Source organism: Bombina bombina, chromosome 2 (genome assembly GCF_027579735.1).
Source record: "Bombina bombina isolate aBomBom1 chromosome 2, aBomBom1.pri, whole genome shotgun sequence".
NCBI classification, from domain to species: domain Eukaryota; kingdom Metazoa; phylum Chordata; class Amphibia; order Anura; family Bombinatoridae; genus Bombina; species Bombina bombina.
Genome location: NC_069500.1, coordinates 614,424,679 through 614,447,727, shown reverse-complemented (window position 1 = coordinate 614,447,727; position 23,049 = coordinate 614,424,679). Strand labels below are relative to the sequence as shown.

Here is a 23,049-nt window from a genome sequence, read left to right as displayed (position 1 = left end):
ATTCTGCTCCGTTATTTCACATCTCCAGACCAATGTGGTCAATGTCATGAAAGTGTATTTTATCCTCTGCTTTTTTACATCTGACTCCCTATGTATTATTAAGTGTTTCAGAAATATATGCCCACTTTTTTATCAGATGACGTGGATTGTAACACATCTTTCTCCTTGTTAAAATCAATCATTATTAATATATATATATATATATATATATATATATATATATATATATATACACTGCTCAAAAAAATAAAGGGAACACTTAAACAACACAATGTATCTCCAAGTCAATCACACTTCTGTGAAATCAAACTGTCCACTTAGGAAGCAACACTGAGTGACAATCAATTTCACATGCTGTTGTGCAAATGGGATAGACAACAGGTGGAAATTATAGGCAATTAGCAAGACACCCCCAATAAAGGAGTGGTTCTGCAGGTGGTGACTACAGACCACTTCTCAGTTCCTATGCTTTCTGGCTGATGTTATGGTCACTTTTAAATGCTGGTGGTGCTTGCACTCTAGTGGTAGCATGAGACGGAGTCTACAACCCACACAAGTGGCTCAGGTAGTGCAGCTCATCCAGGATGGCACATCAGTGCGAGCTGTGGCAAGAAGGATTGCTGTGTCTGTCAGTGTAGTGTCCAGAGCATGGAGGCGCTACCAGGAGACAGGCCAGTACATCAGGAGACGTGGAGGAGGCCGTAGGAGGGCAACAACCCAGCAGCAGGACCGCTACCTCCGCCTTTGTGCAAGGAGGAACAGGAGGAGCACTGCCAGAGCCCTGCAAAATGACCTCCAGCAGGCCACAAATGTGCATGTGTCTGCTAGAACGGTCAGAAACAGACTCCATGAGGGTGCTATGAGGACCCAACGTCAACAGGTGGGGGTTGTGCTTACAGTCCAACACCGTGCAGGACGTTTGACATTTGCCAGAGAACACCAAGATTGGCAAATTCGCCACTGGCGCCCTGTGCTCTTCACAGATGAAAGCAGGGGCACACTGAGCACATTTGACAGACGTGACAGTCTGGAGACGCCGTGGAGAACGTTCTGCTGCCTGCAACATCCTTCAGCATGGCCAGTTTGGCAGTGGGTCAGTAATGGTGTGGGGTGGCATTTCTTTGAGGGGCTGAACAGCCCTCCATGTGCTCGCCAGAGGTAGCCTGACTGCCATTAAGTATCAAGATGAGATCCTCAGACCCCTTGTGAGACCATATGCTGGTGCGGTTGGCCCTGGGTTCCTCCTAATGCAAGACAATGCTAGACTTCATGTGGCTGGAGTGTGTCAGCAGTTCCTGCAAGATGAAGGCATTGATGCTATGGACTGGCCCTCCCGTTCCCCAGACCTGAATCCAATTGAGCACATCTGGGACATCATGTCTCGCTCCATCCACCAACTTCACTTTGCACCACAGACTGTCCAGGAGTTGGTGGATGCTTTAGTCCAGGTCTGGGAGGAGATCCCTCAGGAGACCATCCGCCACCTCATCAGGAGCATGCACAGGCGTTGTAGGGAGGCCACACACACTACTGAGCCTCATTTTGACTTGTTTTAAGGACATTACATCAAAGTTGGATCTGCCTGTAGTGTGTTTTTCCACTTTAATTTTGAGTGTGACTCCAAATCCAGACATCCATGGGTTGAAAATTTTGATTTCCATTTTTTAATTTTTGTGTGATTTTGTTGTCAGCACATTCAACTATGTAAAGAACAAAGTATTTAATTAGAATATTTTATTCATTCAGATCTAGGATCTGTTATTTTAGTGTTCCCTTTATTTTTTTGAGCAGTGTATATATATATTCAGTTGCCCCGTTTTAAGGCTAATTTTTTTGTTTGAAACATTAAAGATTATAGTATTTTTATTTTGAAATAGCCTCCGGTCTCTCAGGATGATGCTGTTCAGGCATTGCCACAGCTTTCTTCTCAAGGTTCCAAGCCTTTTATGGCGTCACATGCAGTGCCCTGCGGTTCCTCTCAATCTCCTGGAGGAGTTGTTTGCCTGCAGATTTTGCTACCTAGGTATCTGGCGGTATCTGTAGCATCCTCTGTTTTTCTTATACTAAGGGAAATCGTAAGAGGAATATTGAGAATCAGTTAGTAAGGTTTCTGTTCCGCCTACTGCCTCACAAGTGGTTCTTCCTCATAGGTCTGATGAGGTGGATACGTTAGTAGCCTCTAAAGGGTGAAATCTCAAATTCGGACAGTATAATTCCTTCACCTGATACTGAAGTAGTATCCTTCAGTTTTAAGCCTTAACACCTTTGTGTATTGTTTAAGGAGGTTTGGCTATGATGGAACGACTCCGTTACGTTGGCGTTGTCAATCTTAAGAATATAGTAAACTTTATATATAATAAATTACTCTGTAGAAGTTTTTTTCTTGTCACAGACCGTGCTGGGAGTTTTTTCTTTGGAATGGAGGAGCCTTCGGACTCTCCGCCCTGAATGCGTCCAATTTCATCCGATCTGGCAGGGTCGGGCTTGGTTAGACTTGGAAGTCAAACACGGTGCCGTAAGTAGTAGGGACTATTCCTGCTCTGGCTAGGAGAACTTCGATTCCTGGGGAATATAACTGTTCTCCCAGGATAAATGGGTTCATTTCTAATATGACTCAGCCATTGATCCTCTGGGAGGGTAGTTACTCCTTTGCAGATCATTGGATAAGAAGCTGGAGGTTAATGGTTCATTTCAAGCCTAGTCTTATTAGACTTGCTGTTCTAGCCCCTAGGCTTTTTAGTTCTGCAATTGCAGTTTCAGATGCTTCCTCCAAATCCACGCTTCTGGCATTTTTCCTTCAAGGATGGACCCTGTTTAAATTTGAGTAGAATTATTCCTCAGACCTTAAGAGTTTAAAGGGTTTTTCTACTATTCATCTAGAGAGTATGACTAGAGGAAAGCTTTCCTTTTCTTCCCTCTGCAGGGTCAGTCTTGGCCTTTTGAGTCCATTCTCAGATTTCTCCCAGGGGCAGATTTCACCTTCTTAGGTATCTGCATTATGGGTTTGTTGAGTGGCATTCCTTGAACTGGGTTCGGGACTAACTCTCTGACAGTTTCAGTTCCAGTTTCAGATGGAAATGGGATCTAGGAATATTCCTATTTTTTTTTAGCATTCTGACCTTCTAAGTAGTGTCCATTCTCCTTGGTTCTAGAAGTTCTGTTCATAAGAACATAGACCTGAAGGATGGGTTTTTTTCTGTGCCCATGAGTTGGAATCTTCTTGAGTTTTACATATCCAAGAAGGATTTTAGGTCCTGGGATAGTGCAAGGGTGTTGTTCTGGACAAGATTGGTTCAGGTGTCATCCATCTTTCAAGTAGACCTTTTTCTCGAGGTCTGGTCCAATTTTCTTTCCCATGGATGGGAAATGGTAGGATTCCCCTAGCTCCATCTTCTAGGGAGGTTTACTGGGGACCTTTATAGATTCTCTATCTAGGAAATCAAGGATTTTTCCTGTTCTCTTTTCTGTCTGGCCTCCAGCAGGTTGTAGTGGTCCAGTAGATAGTTAACTCTTACACCCAGTTGGGTAGGAGTTAAAATTTAGCTGCAGTTGAATCTTCCTCTCAGTCAGACTTTGGCCAATTTCCACAATATGGAGAATTCCCGGATCTGTCTCAGTGGATAGATCTAGATCAGTCATCAAGAGTCTCTCTCTTGTCGTGGTTTCTCCAGAGTATATGTCTCAAGAAGTGGAGTGCGATTTTCAATCCTCAGTTGGCAATTGCAGTTTTTTACGGACAAATTGTCCTCAGTGGACTTACCAACCTCCAGGGTGGTGGCTCGGATCGCTCTGTGGGCGCAGGCCCACAGAGGTTGTCTGTCTTCCATCCACATCCCAGGGACAATTGGTAGTGAATTTTCTGAGCAGCCAGATTCTTCATTCCGGGGAGTGGGAACTCCATCAGAGAAGTGTTCTCCATGTTGTCGACAAAATGGGGGACATGATGGCGTCTCGTCAGGACTCCGAGCTCCCATAGTGCGGTTCGAGGTCAAGAGACCCTCAAGCCTTTCTGATAGATGCTCTAGCAGTTCCTTGGAACTTCAGGTTAGCATGTCTGTTTTCTCCGTTTGCTCTACTTCTGTGAGTCGTAAAGGTGCCAGGGTAGCTGGGGGCTACCTGGCTTACCTTGCAAGCGGACAGTTGAGAGTTTGAATCCCTGTGTTGGTCATGGTCTTCTATTTAGATCAAGCAGGAGAGTGCATCAGTTATTCTTTTAGCTCCTGCATGGCCTCACTAGGTCTGGTATGCAGATCCAGTGGAAATATTGTCCCTACCTCGTGGAGACTATCTCTCAGGAAGGGCTTTCTGCTTCCGGGGCCCTTTCTTGTTCTGAATATTTTTTCTCTGAAGCTGTCTGCTTGGAGATTGAACACTTAACAATTGTGGAATTTTTTATTTGGTTATTGAGACCATGTTTCAGGCTCATAAGCCTGTTACTAGAGGGATTTACCATAAGATATTAAAGCTGGACAGATAGCTCAGCATGCTAAGGTACTGTGGCTGAGCTCTATAGCACCCCAAGGGTTGCAGGTTTGACCCCGGTGGGGGCCACTCGGCCTTTTTTCCTTTCGGGGTCGATAAGATGAGCAGCGTCTTGAGACTCTTACGAGTGATTAGCCACGCTTTACAAGTACCCAATACTACATAAAGCATTCTTAATGGATGTTCTTGGAGTAGGTCAGCACTGCTGTAGCTTGGTGGTTAGCTTCCCTACTTTGCGTGCAGGCGGTCATGGGATTGAATCCACCTGGAGGGCTAGATTTTCATTGTAAGGTTTCCAAGGATTATATCCTTTCCTCAGGATGGCCTTGAGAATGGGTTATCTGTCAGTACCTCAAGGGTCAGATTTCTACTCTTTCCATCTGCTGCACAAGCGTCAGGCGGGCAGTGCCGGAGGTAGAATCTTTTGTCAGTCTCTGGTCAGAATCAGGCCTGTGTTTATATCAGTTGCTCCACTGTGGAGTTCAACTTTGTTCTTAATATTTTACAACTGGCTTAATTTGAGCTTATGCATTCCGTAGATATTCAGTTATTATCTTGGAAGGTGTTGTTTCTCGCTGCTATTCTTCTGCTCAGAGAATTCTGTACACTCAGCTTGCAGTGTGTTTCTCTTTATCTTCTTTCTTCAGATAAGGCGGTTCTCCGTACCTAGTTTGGTTTAGTCCTAAGATGGTTTCGGAATGGAATATTTATCAGGAAGATTGTTTTTCCTTCTCTCTGTACTAATCCTTCTTTTCATAAGGAACGTTTATTACACAACGTAGTCGTTGTGCGTGCCTTTAAGCTCTATTTGCAGGCTGCAAGGACTTTCGACAGTCTTCAGCCTTGTTTGTTTGCTATCTGGAAAAGGTTAGGAACAGAAAGCAACTGCCATTTTACATCTTTCTGGTTAAGAAGTATTATTTTTTGCTTGGCGATTGAGACTGCTGGACGGCAGCCTCTTGTGAGATTTACAACTCATTCCCCCGGGGCGGTGTCCTTTTCTTGGGCCTCCGGGAATGGGGCCTGTGTTGAACAAATTTTATAAGATCAATACTTTTGCCTCGGCTGAGGTTTCTTTTGGGAGAAAGGTTCTTCTGGCAGTGGTACCTTCTGTTTAGGTTACCTGTTTTACCCTCCCATATCATCTGTGTCCTCTAGCTTGGGTATTGATTCCCAACAGTAATTGATGATGATCCGTGGACTCACCGTGTCATTAGAAAGAAAACAAAATTTATGCTTACCTGATAAATGTATTTATTTCTTGACACAGTGAGTCCACGGCCCGCCCTGTTTTTCAGACAGGGTTGTTTATATAAACTTCTGGCACCTCTGCACCTTGTGTTATTTCCTTTCTCTCTTTTCCTTTGGTTCAATGACTAGGATTTGTGGGAAGGGAAGTGATATGTGTGTGTGTGTGCAGATAAATACATACACATGCATACACACATACAAATATACACACATATATACAACTTTGTCATACACCATATCCCTTTAAACCACTTTTTATACATTTATTTCAATAATAAAAATGTATTTTACATTTAATATGTGAAATACTTTTTTATGTTTTACATGTTTTACATGTGTGTTTATTATACTTTTATTCTAGCCCTAACACTTTAATTCAGGTCCCACAACTTGTAATATGAGTGATGTTTATCACAGCCGCGCTATCCATTGAAAATATAGGGTGCACTAAAGATGTGTCAGCCACTCTAAACATTCTCTGGTAATTCTGTTTCACCATTGACTTGTTACCAGATTGTATGCTATTCTGAGCGGGAGTCAGTGATATTGATAGTGCTTCATAGTGCCGAAGAGAGTTGTTTGATCACAATAACTAATGTTACTGAAAGGTAAGGAATGTTAATCATCAACCTACTACAACAAAAACCTGTGTATCCTTAAAAAAAGGGAGGGAAAAGGAAAATATGTGTCTTTTTCCTCCACATACACAAATATGGAGGCATTTACTGCATACTATACATTTGTTTCATCCATGTCTTTTTTTCTATTCTTTGACTGTGTAGAAATTTGAGTGAAATAGAAAGTCGGCTGCCCAAATCCAAGCTGATTTTACTCTGCAAAAACGAGTCTATTCTGAAGTGGATGTGCCACTGTGACCACGTGATGTATCAAGCATTGGTGGAGATCCTCATTCCTGATGTCCTAAGACCAATTCCTAGTAGGTTCTAAACATTACTTTGCATTGTTATGAGCAAACTTTGAAATGATTTTTCCTTATTTAAAACCATTATAATAATCATTACTATTATTTTTATATTTATATGGTTATGTATATTATTGGTTACTTAAAGGGGCAGTTTACTCAAAAATTTTCTCCCCTTTAATTTGTTCCCAATGATCCACTTTACCTGCTGGAGTGTATTAAATTGTTTACAAGTAGCTCCTTTACCCATATATTGGCATTTGAAATTGTTAATTTAGCATGTGGTATCCCCACCTATTCTGAAAGTTTGTGGCCGCGCGTACCAGCTATAGATAAGCTTTGTAAACACAGCCAGCAGAAGAAATTACACTCCCAGTGTGTTAAAGCAGAGATAAGGTAATAAAATGTTGATTTTCCATTGTTCTCTCAAAGTATTGGGGATTGTTTTAAGGACAAATATAAGATAAAGAAGCAGGTATATGTGCACAATGTGATACAGTAATGAGATCTGATTATACCTACAAGCTCAACCTATTTTATTAGGCTGTGGCTTCAAAACACAAAATTAGAGCTTTAATATACAGAAATAAACCTTAAAAAGCAAATTTTCATACATTTTTTACTCTGCAGTTGGTAAAAAAGCAATTGTAAACACATTAAGGGAAAAACTATTTTACAGTATACTGTCCCTTTAAGGAGGACTACCCCGGTCCCTCCCACAGCTTCCATCCATCATGACAAATGTCCCAGCTTCCAGGGACTGTCCTGGCTCTTGCCATGACACTGTCAATCAGCACTACATGACATAAGAGTTTTGTTACATTTATAATTTGTGCTTTCTATTTTATATTACTTTACACTTCAGATTTTACCCATAATATTTTATTACATTTAAGCTTTGCACTTTCTATTTTGTGTTTTAATGTATTTAGATGTTGTATAAAGCAATGTATATAGGATTGTGATTTTACAAATTTTGATTGTGCTTTGAATGTTTCTGTGTACTTTAACAAAATCGTATTATACGCTGAATATTTCTGCATATCTTTTACAAAATGTATTGCACATTGTATTTCTGTATGTGAAATAGCTTGTCCATTTCAGAAAGTGAGAGGGGCAGGGGACTTCCCTGGTTGGCTGAAGCGCTCTTGCCACTCTCATAACATTCTCTAAACATTTAACACTTGCAGCTCTCACTGATTTATCTCATGAGCTGTGTATTTCTGTATGTGAAATAGCTTGTCCATTTCAGAAAGTGAGAGGGGCAGGGGACTTCCCTGGTTGGCTGAAGCGCTCTTGCCACTCTCATAACATTCTCTAAACATTTAACACTTGCAGCTCTCACTGATTTATCTCATGAGCTGTGTGCAGGTGAAGTTCACTCAAAAATAACAATACATTTATTTAACCCCTTAAGAACCAAGGTTTTTCCCCCCAGTTTGCATTTTTGCTCACTGTGGTTTTCACCTTAACTATCTGCTCTCTTGTTAAGTGCACACATACATATTATACACAGTTTTTTTTAACAGACAAACAGGCCTTTCTTGTGATATATAAAATAAAACTCAATAGGAATTTAATACTGATTTTTTTATTTTGCATTTTTTTGTGCAGCTAAAGAAAAATACATCCAAACAAATTCATTATGTTGTCCTGATTTTAGGAATACCAAATATGTCTATGTTTCCAATTAATTTATATCAAATATAGGGCAAATACTACAAAGATGGAATTATTGGTTTTACGTTAAAATTTACTATGCTTGGACTGTCACGCAATTAACAAAACTGCTACACAAAGGGATATATTTGTACAATTTAGACTCCCCAGGGTATTTATCTTGAGGTATTTTGATACATTGGGCCCCATTTATTAAGTAGCGGATGCTGCTTTGGAGGCCCGTTATTTCAGGCTCGCTGCTCCTTAAACTCTCCGCCATCTTTAAGGTGGCGGATTGAAATCATCCCGATTCAGTGCGATTGGGATGATTGACAGCCCCTGCTAGTGGCCAGTTAGCAGGGGGCGGCATTGCACAAACATTTCACCTGAAATGCTCGTGCAATGATAAATGCAGACAGCATATACTGTATGCATTTAGCAATGTCAAGTGGACCTGATTCGTTATAGCAAATCATGTCCACTCGACAAATGATAAATCAACCCCATTATGTTTAAACCTTTTATCACCAAGGGCAGAAAATAAAATGTAGGGGTTTACTGGGAGAGGAGAGGAGCCAAGACAAGCAAATTAAGCAATTATTAACAAACAATGGCTTGTCATTTTTGACACATGATCACTGGGACTGGCTGCCAAGGGGTAGATTTTTTACATCGCTGGACTGTCTCACTCCTGAGCCTGATACTAGAGTGCATTGCGGCATGCTAGTATCTAGACTCCATTTTAAGTGCACAATCACTGTGACTGGCTCTCACAGTGATTGTATACTCAGTAACTGTAATTTTTGACAGTTACTATACTGTTGCTGAATAGCTTTACATGCAGGCTTCCAGTAATAGCATGAGATGCACTCTGATTGCAGTGTGTATTTCATGAATGGAGGCATCCCACTAACAGGCATGGGATCACATGATGTCCCTGATGTCGCTAGCCTGAGGTATACTCCATTACACTATTTCTATAATACCTCACTCCTGATGCAGGCAGAAATAGTACTGTCGTGCCGACAGAGGAAACAGGCCTGCTAGCAACCAAGGACACAGGCACTGTACAGGGTACAGTGTTGGTCCTTAAGGGCTAAATGACCCTGTACAGCAACGGTCATTAAGGGGTTAACTGTCAAGAAAGTAGTGTATACTAATAAGGTGACCAGATTTACCTTGAGGAGGTGGTAAAAAAAATGGCCCAAAATTAACAATACTTATTTAGCTTCAGATGGCCTAAAATGAGCTTTATTTATTTAGAGTGAGATGGTCCAAAAATCAGTCCTACTTATTTAGTAAAAAGAAATCACTGTTCCCTATAAGGTAAGGTGTTAGTGCCCATACCTAATTAGAGGGAATAATGTTTTCCTTCTTAATATGGGAAGAGTCCACAACTGCATTCCTTACTTGTGGGAAATACTGAACTTGGCCACCAGGAGGAGGCAAAGACACCCCATCCAAAGGCTTAAATACCTCCCCCACTTCATAACACCAGTCATTCTTTGCCTTTCGTCACAGGAGGTTGGCAGAGAAGTGTCAGCAGATTTCAGAGTAGTCTCTTATGGAGGTTAGTACTCTTCGAGATGGAGTTTAAAGTAGTCCTGTCAGCCTCTCAGTGAGAGCATTGATGAAAGTTAGAGTCCAGAGATGCAGGAAGAGTCTTTCTGCAAAACCATCCCGACTCATATTAACAGCTCCATAAGCAATCTGCGTTGACGAGTTTCGCTGCCTTCTTTCTTCACTTAAGTCTATGTCAGAAGCAACGTTACTATCTGTCAAACTTGAAGGACCTTGTTACTGTTCCATGGCATAGATTCTGGTAAGATCGTTTCATTCTTTATACATATATGATAACGCAAGAAGACAGGGTCACAGTGTGACTCCTTTAATCTGTATAGAATCAAGGGTTAATGTTAGATATGTGCATGGCGAAAACATTTGGTTCGGTTCGGATCGATTCTGAATTTTTCGAATTTCGGATGAATTTGAATTTGGAAAATTTTGAATCGATTCGTTTTGGATTCGTTTCGGATTCATTCGGATTCGAAGAAATTCGGCTGGATTCAGTTCGATTCAGAAATTCGGAATTTCGGTAAGTGTTAGGTGGGATTAGACTAGTATTATGTACTGTATATTAGGTGTAACCCATAGCAGAGTGATATAACCTAATATACTGTACAATACTAGTGTAATCCATGGCCATCCGAATTTACTGAATAAATCCGAACTAATTCGGATTTATTCGGTAAATTCAGCAGTATTTTAATTCGGAAATTCGGTTCGATCCGAATCTCCGAATTTGCTGAATTTTCCGAATTTCCGAATCGATCCGAAACGAATTGCACATATCTAGTTAATGTCTCCTGAGGGGGATTATTGAACAGTGGGGAATAATCTTATATGTTTATTTGATTTTATGGTGCTTTTATATGTGAGATGTTATGGGCTCATAGGCTGTTATGGAATATACAGGTTTCACTTTCACTTTGAGAGCTGTGCAGCTTACAAGTTTGGCTCACTTTTTCTCATAGCAGAGACAGTCTTGCATTGTACACTATGTGATTCATTCATTCTTTCCTGACCGGGTGTCTATCATAGAGGAGTCATAAATCTCTGTACTGTCTGGGTCGTAGGAGGAGGGAATGCCCCAGCCATTGGGGTATAAGGGTGCCATTTTTGTAAATAATATAAGATTGTTTTATTTTCTATAGTTCTCCTGTTTATATTGTGAGGAGGTCTTAGATCCGCCCTCTCAATTATGTTCCATATGCCTTGATAATGTGATAATATCAAATATGTTTGATACCACTGAGCCGTCCACCTCTGAGGAGTTGTCGTACAGTGAGGTGCATACCCTACATTCTTCTCTCTCTACACATGCAGTTTCCTGTAGCATTGCTGATGCTCCATCTGGAGGGGGCCTTTTTTCAACCAGACCTTACTGTGCAGTTCAGACGGCGGTGTCTGTGGCCATTAATGCTTTACCTCGCCCTGCCAATCGCAAGCGAAAGGTTACATAATGCACTCCTTCCCAAAGTACATCAGACAATTTATTGGATTTAACTAATAAGGTTATCTGAGGGTGAAGTTCTTTCTGAGACTTCAGAGTATGAACATTCTGGATCGGAGTCTGCTGTCTCTAAACCTCTGGCTGTGGAGGAACCAGACTTTAGTTTTAGGAATTTGCCCTTTCTTCTAAAGGAAGTTTTGGCGAATTTAGAGGTTCCAGAGGCCAAATTGCCTGATGAACCTTTGATTCCTAAATTGGATAGAGTTTGGGGACAGGGTGGTACCTTTTCCTCCCCTGCTCCTGTTAGATGGCAAACATTATTAAGAATGAATGAGACAGGATTGGATTCCTTTTCACCCTCTTCTTCCTTTAAGAAATTATTCCTGGTCTTGGACTTTGAATGGAGTTGTGGGGTTCTGTCCCTAAAAGGGATGGCGCTATATTCACCCTTGCTAAACATACTGCTATCCCGCTTGAGGATAGCTCTTCATTTTAAAGAGACCATGGATAAAAGATGGAAACTCTTTTAAGAAAGATGTTTCAACATACAGGATATATTTTTTTAACCGGCAGAGGCTGTTGCCACGGTTGCTGGAGAAACTACCTATGGGTGCGACTCCTTATAGGATTTGATTGGGGTGGAGAGGTCCCCTCTGCGTTATTCAGGAAAAAATTATGGCCTTGAGGGTTGCTTATTCTTTTATCTGTGATGCTATTAAGCAGATTATTCGCCTGAATTGTAAGGCTTCAGTTTTTCTGCTCAGGCCCGTTGGGGATATGACTTCTAAGTCTAGACTTCTTTCCCTCCTCTTTAAGGGAAAGATTTTGTTTGGTCTAGGCCTGGACTCAATTATCTCCACGGTTACAGGGGGCAAGGGTGCCCTCCTTCCGTAAGAGAATAAGAACTAGTCTAAGGGACAATTTTTGTTCTTTTCTTTCTGATAAAGCCCATTATCAGCAGTCCTCCGCTAAGCCAGAGCAAACCAAGAGCACTTGGAAGCCGGCTCAGTCCTGGAATAAATTCAAGCAGAGTAAGAAGCCCGCCAAGTCTAAGTCGGCATGATTGGGCAGTCCCTGGTCCTCTTCAGGATCATGTAGGGGGCAAGCTGTTGCTCTTTTCAGTCACTTGGTTCAGGGACGTGCAGGATCCATGGGTCCTGGATTTCATAGCTCAGGGTAACAAGATAGTTTTCAAGGGTCAGCCACCCAGGGGCAGATTCCTCCTCTCAAACCTGTCTTCCTGACCAGAAAAGAGGGAAGCCGTTCTGGGGTGCATACGGGATCTGTCCTCTTAGGTGTTATTGCATATTTCAGGGTAGAATTCCCAGGTACTATAATAGACTCCATAGACATGAGAATATTTCTAACAGACCAGAGATGTTACAAGCTAGTTTTAACACGTCTTGCCCTCTAGACCTCCTTAAGGCCATCTGTGGCTTGGTGTATGGAGGTGATTGGTCTCATGGTGTCAAGCATGGACATCATTCCCTTTGCCAAGTTTCACCTCAGACTGTTGCAACTGCGCATGCTGAAGCAGTGGAACAGCGATCATTCGGATCTGTCTCAACAGATTTCTCTGGACATCTGATCGAGAGAATCGCTCTCTTGGTGGTTTTGTCCGGATCTCTTGTCCCGAGGGACATCTGTCTTAGGACCATCTTGGGTGATTGTGACTATGGTTGTGAGTCTGTCAGGATGGGGAGCTGTTTGGGGTGCCAGGAAGGCACAGGGCCTATGGACTCAGGAGGAAAGCTCCCTCCCGATCTCATTTTGGAACTTTGGGCAGTATACAATGCTCTGAAGGCATGGCCTATGCTGGCTTGGTCCCAGTTTATCAGATTCTAATCCGACAATATAACCTTGGTGGTTTACATCAACCATCAGTGGGGAACAAGAAGCTCCCTAGCTATGAGGGATGTTTTACGGATTCTGGAGTGGGCTGAGACCCACATCTGTTTGCTGTCAGCGATCCACATTCCGGATGTGGACAACTGGTAAGCGGATTTCCTCAGCAGACAATCCTTTCATCCGGGGGAATGGTCTCTCCATCCCGACGTGTTTGCAGAGATTTGCAATGGGAAGATCTTATGACGTCTCAATACCAAGCTACCCAGATATGGGTCGAGGTACAGGGATCCTCAGGCGAAGCTGCCAGATGCATTAGCGGTGCCTTGGAGGTTCAATCTAATTTATCTTTTCCGGCCGTTTACCACTACTTACTCATGTAGTGGCTCGAATCAATCAAGAGCAGGCATCAGTGATACTGATTGCTCTGTTTTGTCCGCGAAGGATATGGTTCACGGATCTAGTGAGGATGTCCTCATCTCCTCCGTGGAAGTTACCTTGTTGCAGGGATCTGCTGACCAAGGTCTTTTTGTACATCAATGTCTAGATTCTCTGGAGATTGAACACTTACTCCTAGCCAAGAGAGGGTTTTCTGAGAGAGTTATTTTTACTCTAATTCAAGCTGGTAAGCTGGTTGCTCATCACATCTATCATAAGGTGTGGAGGACCTACTTATTCTGTTCTCCAGGATGAACTGGAGAAGGACTTTTCTGCAAGTCCCCTGATGGGACAGATTTCGGCCCTGTTTGTGTTACTGCACAGGAGGTTCGCTGAGCTTCCAGATGTGCAGTCATTTGTTAAGGTTCTGCTAGGGTCAGACCTGTGTTTAGATCTAATGCTCCTCCTTGGAGTTTAAATCTTGCTCTTAAAGTTTTGCAACGGCTCCGTTGGAGCCTATGCATGAAGTAGACATTGTAGAAATTGTTGTCTTGGAAGGTTCCTTTTCTACTGGCTATTGCTTCTGCACGCAAAGTATCAGTGATTGCTGCCTTGCAATGTGTCCCTCCTTATCTGGCTTTCCATGCAGATAAGGCCGTTCTACGAACCAAGTTAGGTTTTCTTCCTAAGGTTGTGTCAATTCGCAACATAAATCAAGAGATTGTGGTTCCTTTCTTATGTCCTAATCCTTTTTCGTCGAAGGAACGTTTACAACGTAATTTTGGATGTGGTTTGTGCCTTGAAGTTCTATCTTCAGGCCACAAAGGATTTTAGACAAACTTCTTTCTCTGTTTGTTCTCTTTTCTGGGAAGCGTGGGGGTCAGAGGGCCTCTTTGACTTCCTTATCTTTTTGGCTGAGGAGTGTCATCCATTTAGCATAGAGACAGCGGGACATAAGCCTCCTCTGAGGATTACGGCTCATTATACGAGAGCAGTTTTTTCCTCTTGGGCCTTCAAAATCGAGGCCTCTATGGATCAGATTTGTAAGGCGGCTACCTGGTCCTCCTTACATGCTTTTTTCCAAACTTTACAAGTTTGATGTTTTTGCTTCTGCCGAAGCAGCCTTCTGGTGAAAGGTTTTGCAGGCTGTGGTCCCTCAGATTAGGGTCCGCCTCTCTATTTACCCTCCCGTTAGCATTCCGTTTACTCTAGAGCTTAGGTATATGTTTCCCACAAGTAAGGAATGCAGCTTTGGACTCTTCTGTATGGGAAGAGTCCACAGCTCCCGCCTGTGTTCTCTGGTGGGCAGCCCTAAATTTAATTTATATTTCTGGCACCTTTTTCACCCTGATATTTCTCCTACTGTTCCTTGTTCCCTCGGCAGAATGACTGGGGTTATGAGGAAGTGGGGGAGGTATTTAAGCCTTTGGCTGGGGTGTCTTTGCCTCCTCCTGGTGGCCAGGTTCAGTATTTCCCACAAGTAAGGAATGCGACTGTGGACTCTTCCCATACAGAAGGAAAGGAAATTATCTGGTAAGCATAATTTAAGTTTTTTTGAGCTAATAAGAAGCTCTCATTTTTGACCCTCTTGTGAGCTAAATAAGAAGCACTTTTTTTGGGCCATCTTTTGCTAAATAAGAAGGCAAGTTGGGACAATCCAGAATACCTGAATAATTAGGGATAGACTTCCCAAATTTAGGGCTGTCTGGAAAAATCAGAATGTCTGGTCACCTTAATACTAAACTAGAAGCAAATGCAAGGTAAATTATAGTGAAAACCTGAGAACTTATATTATATATATATATATATATATATATATATATATATATATATATATATATATATATATATCCTATATGATTCAGATAGAGCATACACTTTTAAACAACTTTTCAATTTACTTCTATTATCAAATTTCCCTTGGTATTTTCTATTGAGGGAGCAGCAATGCATCACTTGGAGCTAGCTGAAAACATTCACTGAGAAGACAAGTAGTACATTGTTGTTCCTGAGCCTGTCTAGGCATGCTTTACAAGAAAGCATTCCAAGAGAACAAAGCACATTTGATAATAGAAGTGTTATGTAGTTTCTTTAAACTGATCACATAAGTTTTAATGTCCTCATGCTGCAATTGCTTGCGTGTGTAAAACTTAAAGCGTTCTGCTATCTCTAGAGGCTTTGGCAGGTAGTGGTCAGATAACAGGCAGATCAGGTCAGACAGAGGTTTAGCATTAGGTATATCTGGTCAGAGAATGTAGTGTAAGCTGCTGAGCCTATAGTTGTCAGAAACACAGACACTTGCTTATCAGCTCCTATGTTATTTGCTGTACAATATAGCTCAAACTGCTCAACCCATGTGTCCCATCTGTCTGTGTCTGCTGCAAACACAGGTAAGGTGCCAATAAGTGCCATTATAGGGTCAGACCACAGATCCTCGTCGCCAGCTGTTACGTTCTCTGTGTAGTCAGGATTAGAACATTCAGTTGTGTGCTGTTACCTTGTGTCTGATGTGTCTTGCACATATCATGAAGACTCTGCAGCAGGAACTTTAGATAACTTTTATTTAGCTACAACCACATGGCTTCTTCACTAAGAGGTTCTTCAGTAAAAACTAACATGGCTTCTGATGATGTCACAGAGACCCAGACACACCCAGGGTGTGGTGAGCTGAGCTTAAAGCTGCAGCACTTCTAACATATAATTATGACACAAGGTTAGTGCAAAGATACAGTAAAAGCTGCAGTAATCTTAATAAGAAGTAAATTGGAAAGTTGTTTAAAAGTGCATGCTCTAGCTATACCATAAAAGTCTAATTTTAACTTTACTTTCCCTTTAAGTGCGCTATGTTCCTGTGAAGTCTGCACTATATTTCTCTCCAGGCTGGAATGTTTTTGGGAATCTGGTCCCCACTGACTCCAAATATGTTGCATACTTTTGCCTATAATCTGGAATTTGATATGGCAGAATTAGATTATAATACAAGGAGAAATACAAATAAAAATCGTAGGAGCTTTTATCAACATAAAGCTAAATGCGTTCTTACGGTCTGCTATTCATTGATACTGACCTCTTGCAAAGTTCCAACTTTTAGCTTAATCACAAAACAATTATATATGTTATTATTTTTGAATTTCATGCTCATTTTGTAAAATGCATCATGACCCTAAATATAAGACAAACATGATAAAAAATACAGGTACAATAAATCCTGTCCCTGAACAGTTTGCCTCTTTTTTTTTTTTTTTTTTGACAACCTGATATTCTGGGATAAAGTGGCTTGCTCAAGGTCTCACTGAGCTGGCAAAGTACCTTGTGCACATTCATTGGCCAATCCTCCTACGTAATTCCTGGTCAGCGTGGTCTAATTACGCACTTTGCATTGCTACAGCATGTTTTTTTTTTTTTTTCTAAAAACCGTGCATCCATCTCAAAAGCAAGTAATCTTACTAATGGGGATTACAGATAATCTTTTTTTTTTCCTTCTTGTGTGAATGTAGAATTTGTATTAAGGGCTTACAGGTTGTGGTATTTTGTCCTTCTACTCATTATTGTATAGCCGCCTGTGTGTCTGTGTCCTGCCTATGAGCCAAGCAGCAGGAATTTGAAAGTCAATGTGATTTTTCTGAAGAATGGTAATCCCAAAGAACCTTGTGGCAAACAAAGCTACTTTCAATTGATGTGTATATCTGTATTGCGCAAGACTTGTTACATGCCATATAGTGCAGAACAATTTAACGCCCACGGCTTTGTACTACAAGAACAAGCTTATGACCTTCACTTTGCAAAAATTAAAGTAAAGAGAACTTCATTTTAGAGCATGAATGTTTTTACACCGTTAGAATTTTTTTTTTTAAAGTAAACGTTACTTTTACTAATAAAATTAAAATATATAGATTTAATAAGGACATTGCAGCATTATACAGCAGTAATTCCGGTACTTTTTTATTGCTCCATTTTAATTAATTACTACTGCATAAGAGGTATTATTAAAGCTTCATTGTAGAGATGGAAATTGATATTGTTAACTATATGATAGCTCATTTAGTGGTATTTATGAAAAACATTTTATTTTTTTAAAGTTGCATTGAATTATAGCACAGGATATTTAATAATTGTATTTCACATATAAAAATGGACCTTAAATTATGTGTATGCATGGAAGTTAAGTAAATTATCTAAAGCCAACGCAACATACTGTACGTGCTAAGCTACAGTATGAGCATGGCCTTACAAATATTTTTTTACTCACTAAAAATCAACGTGTTTGTTTACATATTCTTATTAACAGGATACAATACTGAATAATAAGTAAAAAAATAATGAACATATTGAAGTGATTAAATCTGTTTTTCAATTATATTCTGAAAGATATGTGGTTTCTATTTTATTTTCTATTTTAAATGTAAGGTGTTTATTATTTTTGTGAAAAATTGAGGCTGTTTATTTTGAAGTGTGCAGTTGTAGATTTTCAGTAAGAAAGGTGTACCAATGTAAGACACGACGAACAAGACACAATTATAAATAGATTGTTAATGTAACTGATATTAGCATTCAGGATAACACAAATGTAATAGTCTTTAAATTATTAATTATTCACTCAAAAAACTTGTGTTTATAATATATTTTAAGTATATGGGGAAAGTAAAATTTAGAAGCTAATGAATATACAAACAATAGATATGACGAAAAATCTGACAGCAACTTAATTATAAAAATTTAAATATTATACATTAGTTAATAATCACCATACTGAAAACTTATAAAACACTTACGGTAAATAAACTGTTTTTGAAAATAACTTCCCTTGAGAGGGGTATTTGTCCAAATCCCAGAACCTGTTTATTTAGGCGTTAAAGGGACACTAAACCCAAACATTTTCTTTCATGATTAAGGTAGAGAATACAATTTTAAACAACATTCCAATTTACTTCTATTACCTAATTTGCTTAATTCTTTAGATATACTTTAATGAAGAAATAGCAATGCACACGGTGAACCAATCACAGGAGGCATCTATGTGCAGCTACCAATCAGCAGCTACTAAGCATATCTAGATATGCTTTTCAGCAAAGAATATAAAGAGAATTAAGCAAATTAAATAATAGAAGTAAATTAGAAAGTTGTTTATAATTGTATGCTCTTTCTAAATCATGAAAGAAAAAAATTGGGTTTCATGTCCCTTTAATCTTAATCTATACTAACTCAACTCAAGCACCATTCCAGTGAACCCCAGAGCATCTAGTGAAGAGGCTGATAAATGTTACATCACCCGACCAAAGTAACAATAAAGAATACACAATGGAGGAGTGGCATTCTTTCCACATCCAAACAATAAACTCAACAAATAAAAAAGGGTGACAAGAGGGAAGGGGTGTAGCTTCAGATCAAAACCTTGAGGGCTAATGACAAACCTTCTGCTTCACCACTAACTTGTTTCCTAACTCCCTACCACTAGTACTATGCTCCTTCCTACTAGGTACCTGAGCATTTCTATGGGGGTCTTTATAAAAAGCACCAGACCTTTCAGTTTAAGGAAAACAATGGTCAAAATTCAAATTAAATAGAAACATTTTTTGTTATATACTTCCATTAGCAAAAATGCTTCTAGTAAAAGTTATTACTGTTAGTGGCATATGCACATATGCTGTGAGGGCCTGTGCAATGGCACCGCACAATGGTTTGTATGATATAAATGTAATCTTCACTGATGCAATACACACGACTGCCAGCTCTCTGAACAGGCATGGTGCTTGCATATTGATGTTCTAGTCATACATAGCATATGTGCGTATGCCGTTGATACAGTAAAAACTTTTACCAGAAGCATTTTTGCTAATTGATTTTATATAAAATTCAAATGCACCACTGCACATTTTAGTTTTGACCTTCCTATCCCCTTTTTTTCTGCCTGCCAAATGCTAACTTTATTGTGCACAGATAACGTTAAAACTTGTAAAAACACATATTAATCATTAAGAACGTTGTTCAATCTTTTATTTTTAATATAAAAGCTACCAACAAATATAATCCTGTAATATCACATATTTAATTATTAATATTTAAAATAATAAAATATGACTAAACCATTTACCATTTGTTAAGATTTTAAAAGGTTGGTGGTTTAGCCAATCAGATGTTCCATAGGGTTAACACAGTGTTTTATGATTCAGATACAGCATGCAATTTTAAACAACTTTCCAACTAACTTCTTTGCTTCATTTTCTTGATATCCTTTGTTAAAGGAGCAGCAATGCCCTACTGAGAGCTAGCTGAATGCATCAGGTGGGCCAATGACAAAAATTATATATGTGCAGGCAGCTCTCGGTAGTGCATTGCTACTTTTGAATTTACCTAGGTATGCTTTTCAACAAAGGAATACAAGAGAAAAAAAGCACATTTGAAAAGAGAAGTAAATTGAATAGTATTTAAAATTACATGATCAATTTGAATCATGCAAGTTGAATTCTAACTTTACTGTCCCTTTTATTTTATTTTTTAAATCTATCTTAGTGTGTATTATGTCATATGTACAAAACAAGTCTTTAATGCCATAATATTAGAATTGCTATGCACCGTTTTCTGAGACACAATATTTATTTTAAAAACTAAATCAAAGTTAAACATAAATAGGGGTGCGGTTAACCAAATCACCTTGCAAAATGTCATCAGAAAGTACGTGGCCCTACAGCCAAAAGCACTTGACACTAGCCCAATATAATAATACCCATCCATTTTACCAGCTTCAATATAAACTCAGCCTAAAGTATTTCAATTTTACATAGTAGAATTCAAAAAATAATAATCATATTTTCAAATTAAAAAAACATATTCAAGTCTGAAACCTCCAAAAGGAAAGATTACTCACCCCTGCTCTATATAGTATTTCCAAACTGCAAGATTATATAATATTCCATTTGTTAGCCCAAAATGCTGTCTTTTTTTTCTCCAAAATTTAATCAGTGTGCAAACTTTTTTAATGCATAGTAGAAGTGCTTATATAAAATATATTTTTCTTCTGTTTATGTCTTATTAGCAAAAACATCTATAATGTTTAGAACATCAATCTGATAAGAATCTTTGATGCACCTCCCCTGCTGTGTGAAAGTTGCAGCATAAGGAAAATTAATTACCTAGGCTATGTAATTAGATTTTACTTTCATAAGTGGAAATAAAATACGGATCTTGTTTGATAGCCTCCTATTTATTTGTCTCTCTCTTAGGTGCCTTGACCCAAGCCATTCGTAATTTTGCAAAAAGCCTTGAAGGTTGGCTTTCTAGTGCTATGTGTAATGTTCCACAGAGAATGATACAAACCAAGGTGAGAATCTTTTCTCTAATTCACAAACAGCAGATCTGCTAGCTATATAAGGCGGTATGCTTACTGAACCGTGACAGTACATATAATGTTAACAATGTGTTTACAGGTTGCTGCTGTAAGTGCCTTTGCCCAAACTCTGAGAAGATACACGTCTCTTAATCACCTGGCCCAGGCAGCGCGGGCTGTGCTACAAAACACGTCGCAGATCAACCAGATGCTTAATGACCTGAACCGTGTGGATTTTGCCAATGTCCAGGTATACTTAGACATGCATAAAGAGATTACAAGAAAAATAAATATGTAAATAAAAAGAAACCTCAGACTACATCTGTAGCTTATATGGTTGTGGGACGTACATGTAACGCCCCTCCTAGAAAACTCTGATACACTCTTAATTGTCCCTGCCTTGCCTTAGAGAAATACAAGGATTCCACTTAAAGGAACATAAACCCAAATATTTTTCTTTCACGATTCAGATGGAGCGTACAATTTGAAACAACTTTCTAGTTTTCAAATTTGCTTCATTCTCTTGACATCCTTTGTTAAAGGAGCAGCAATGTACTACTAAGAGCTACCTGAACACATTGGGTGAACCAATGACAGAAAGCAAATGTGTGTGCAGTGTTACTCCTGAGCCTATCCATGTATGCTTTTTAACAATGGATAACTAGAGTACAAATCAAATTTGATATCAGAAGTCAACTGGGACGGTGTTTAAAATTGCATGTGTTGTCTGAAAAATGAAAGAAAAAATGTGGGTGTTATATCCTTTTAATTCTTGAGTGCAAACTTTAGTTTAGGATAAATGTAGCACTGTTACTACCAGTAAATGTTTGTTTGTTTTTGTTTTTTTATTAGGTTGGTTATGCTTCTTAGCCTAAATAGCTTTGGGTTTGAATTGTAATACTTAGGTGTAAATATGTGAAAGCTATACAACATACTCATATGTCAAATCTGTGTTCACAAAACAACATGTATGACGATTTAATAGTACAATAAATTAAATAATTTTATCTGATTCATTCCTGCCTCTAGAAGTTTTTCAACCAAACTAACAAAAAATACTAGTTGTATAATAATTTAATAATTATTATTATTATTACTAGTATTGCTATTAAAAATATAAAGAATGGCAACTTATTAAACTATAAAACATATTAAATATATATTTTGGCAATTATTTTGCACACAGATGTTTTAGGGACATGCCTTTTTTCTCTTGTTTTGTGAAGAAGAGATTATTTTAACCACTTTAGCTCAAAGGATGACTCATAGACATCTACTTTGCTAAGGGACGGATTCTTTAAAGCTCTCTAATGAGATTGTCTAAGCAATCTCGTCAGTAGTGTGAGGTTCCTCAGACCATTTAGCTTGAGAGCTGTTTATCTTGCTTAGTGGGGTTGTCGATATAAATGGGAAACGACATTAATCAGGGGACTATGGTTGGGACCCAAAGAACACAAGATTGCAATGTACGCAGATGACTTATTACTCACGCTAACAGATGTTGAAACTTCCATCCCTGCCCTACTGGACGAGTTTAAAAGATATGGAGAGGTTTATTGCTTCCTCTTAAACAATTCAAAGTCGGAGTTGTTGGGTGTTGCTATGCCGCCCTCCGCTGTGACTTGGCTCAAGACACATTGTCCCTTTATGATAAACTCCAAATCCCTAAAATACCTAGGCATTACTATAAAGGCATCGACAGCAGACACATTTGAGGCAAATTATGTATCCCTCAAAAGAGAGATTTCTCGTGATCTCTCAGCATGGAGGCATAAAACGATATCTTGGCTTGGGAGGATAGGTGTGGTCAAGATGAACATCCTTCCGAGGATACTATATCTTTTCCAGACCGTACCACAACCCCTTCCACATTCTTTTCTCCCTGCATTGCAACAGTTAATAGAGGAATATGTTTGGAAGGATATTAGGCCTAGGGTGAACAGAAGGACTATGTATTTGCCCAGAGAGGGAGGTGGATTGGGACTTCCTAACCTGGGTTTATACATGAGGGCTGTTTTGCTCCAGAGGGTAGTGGAGTTGTGTCAGGATAACGCGCAAAAACACTAGCTAGCTTTAGATTCTTCCATTGTCCACACGGGAGATTTGTCCTCCCTACTGTGGAAGACTGAATCACACAGGCCACCCGGAATTGCCTCGTTCCCTCTTCTGGAGGAG

The 23,049-nt window shown here is 39.6% G+C and overlaps 1 protein-coding gene across 1 annotated transcript in view; it reads left to right on the top strand.

The window, feature by feature from the left end:
- Window positions 1–23,049, top strand: part of RFX3 (regulatory factor X3) — a 445,346-nt gene that overhangs the window by 367,211 nt on the left and 55,086 nt on the right. The window contains 3 exon segments of the mRNA XM_053702543.1: window positions 6,516–6,670; window positions 20,771–20,868; window positions 20,975–21,124. Of these exon segments, the coding sequence (XP_053558518.1) occupies window positions 6,516–6,670; window positions 20,771–20,868; window positions 20,975–21,124 (403 nt within the window).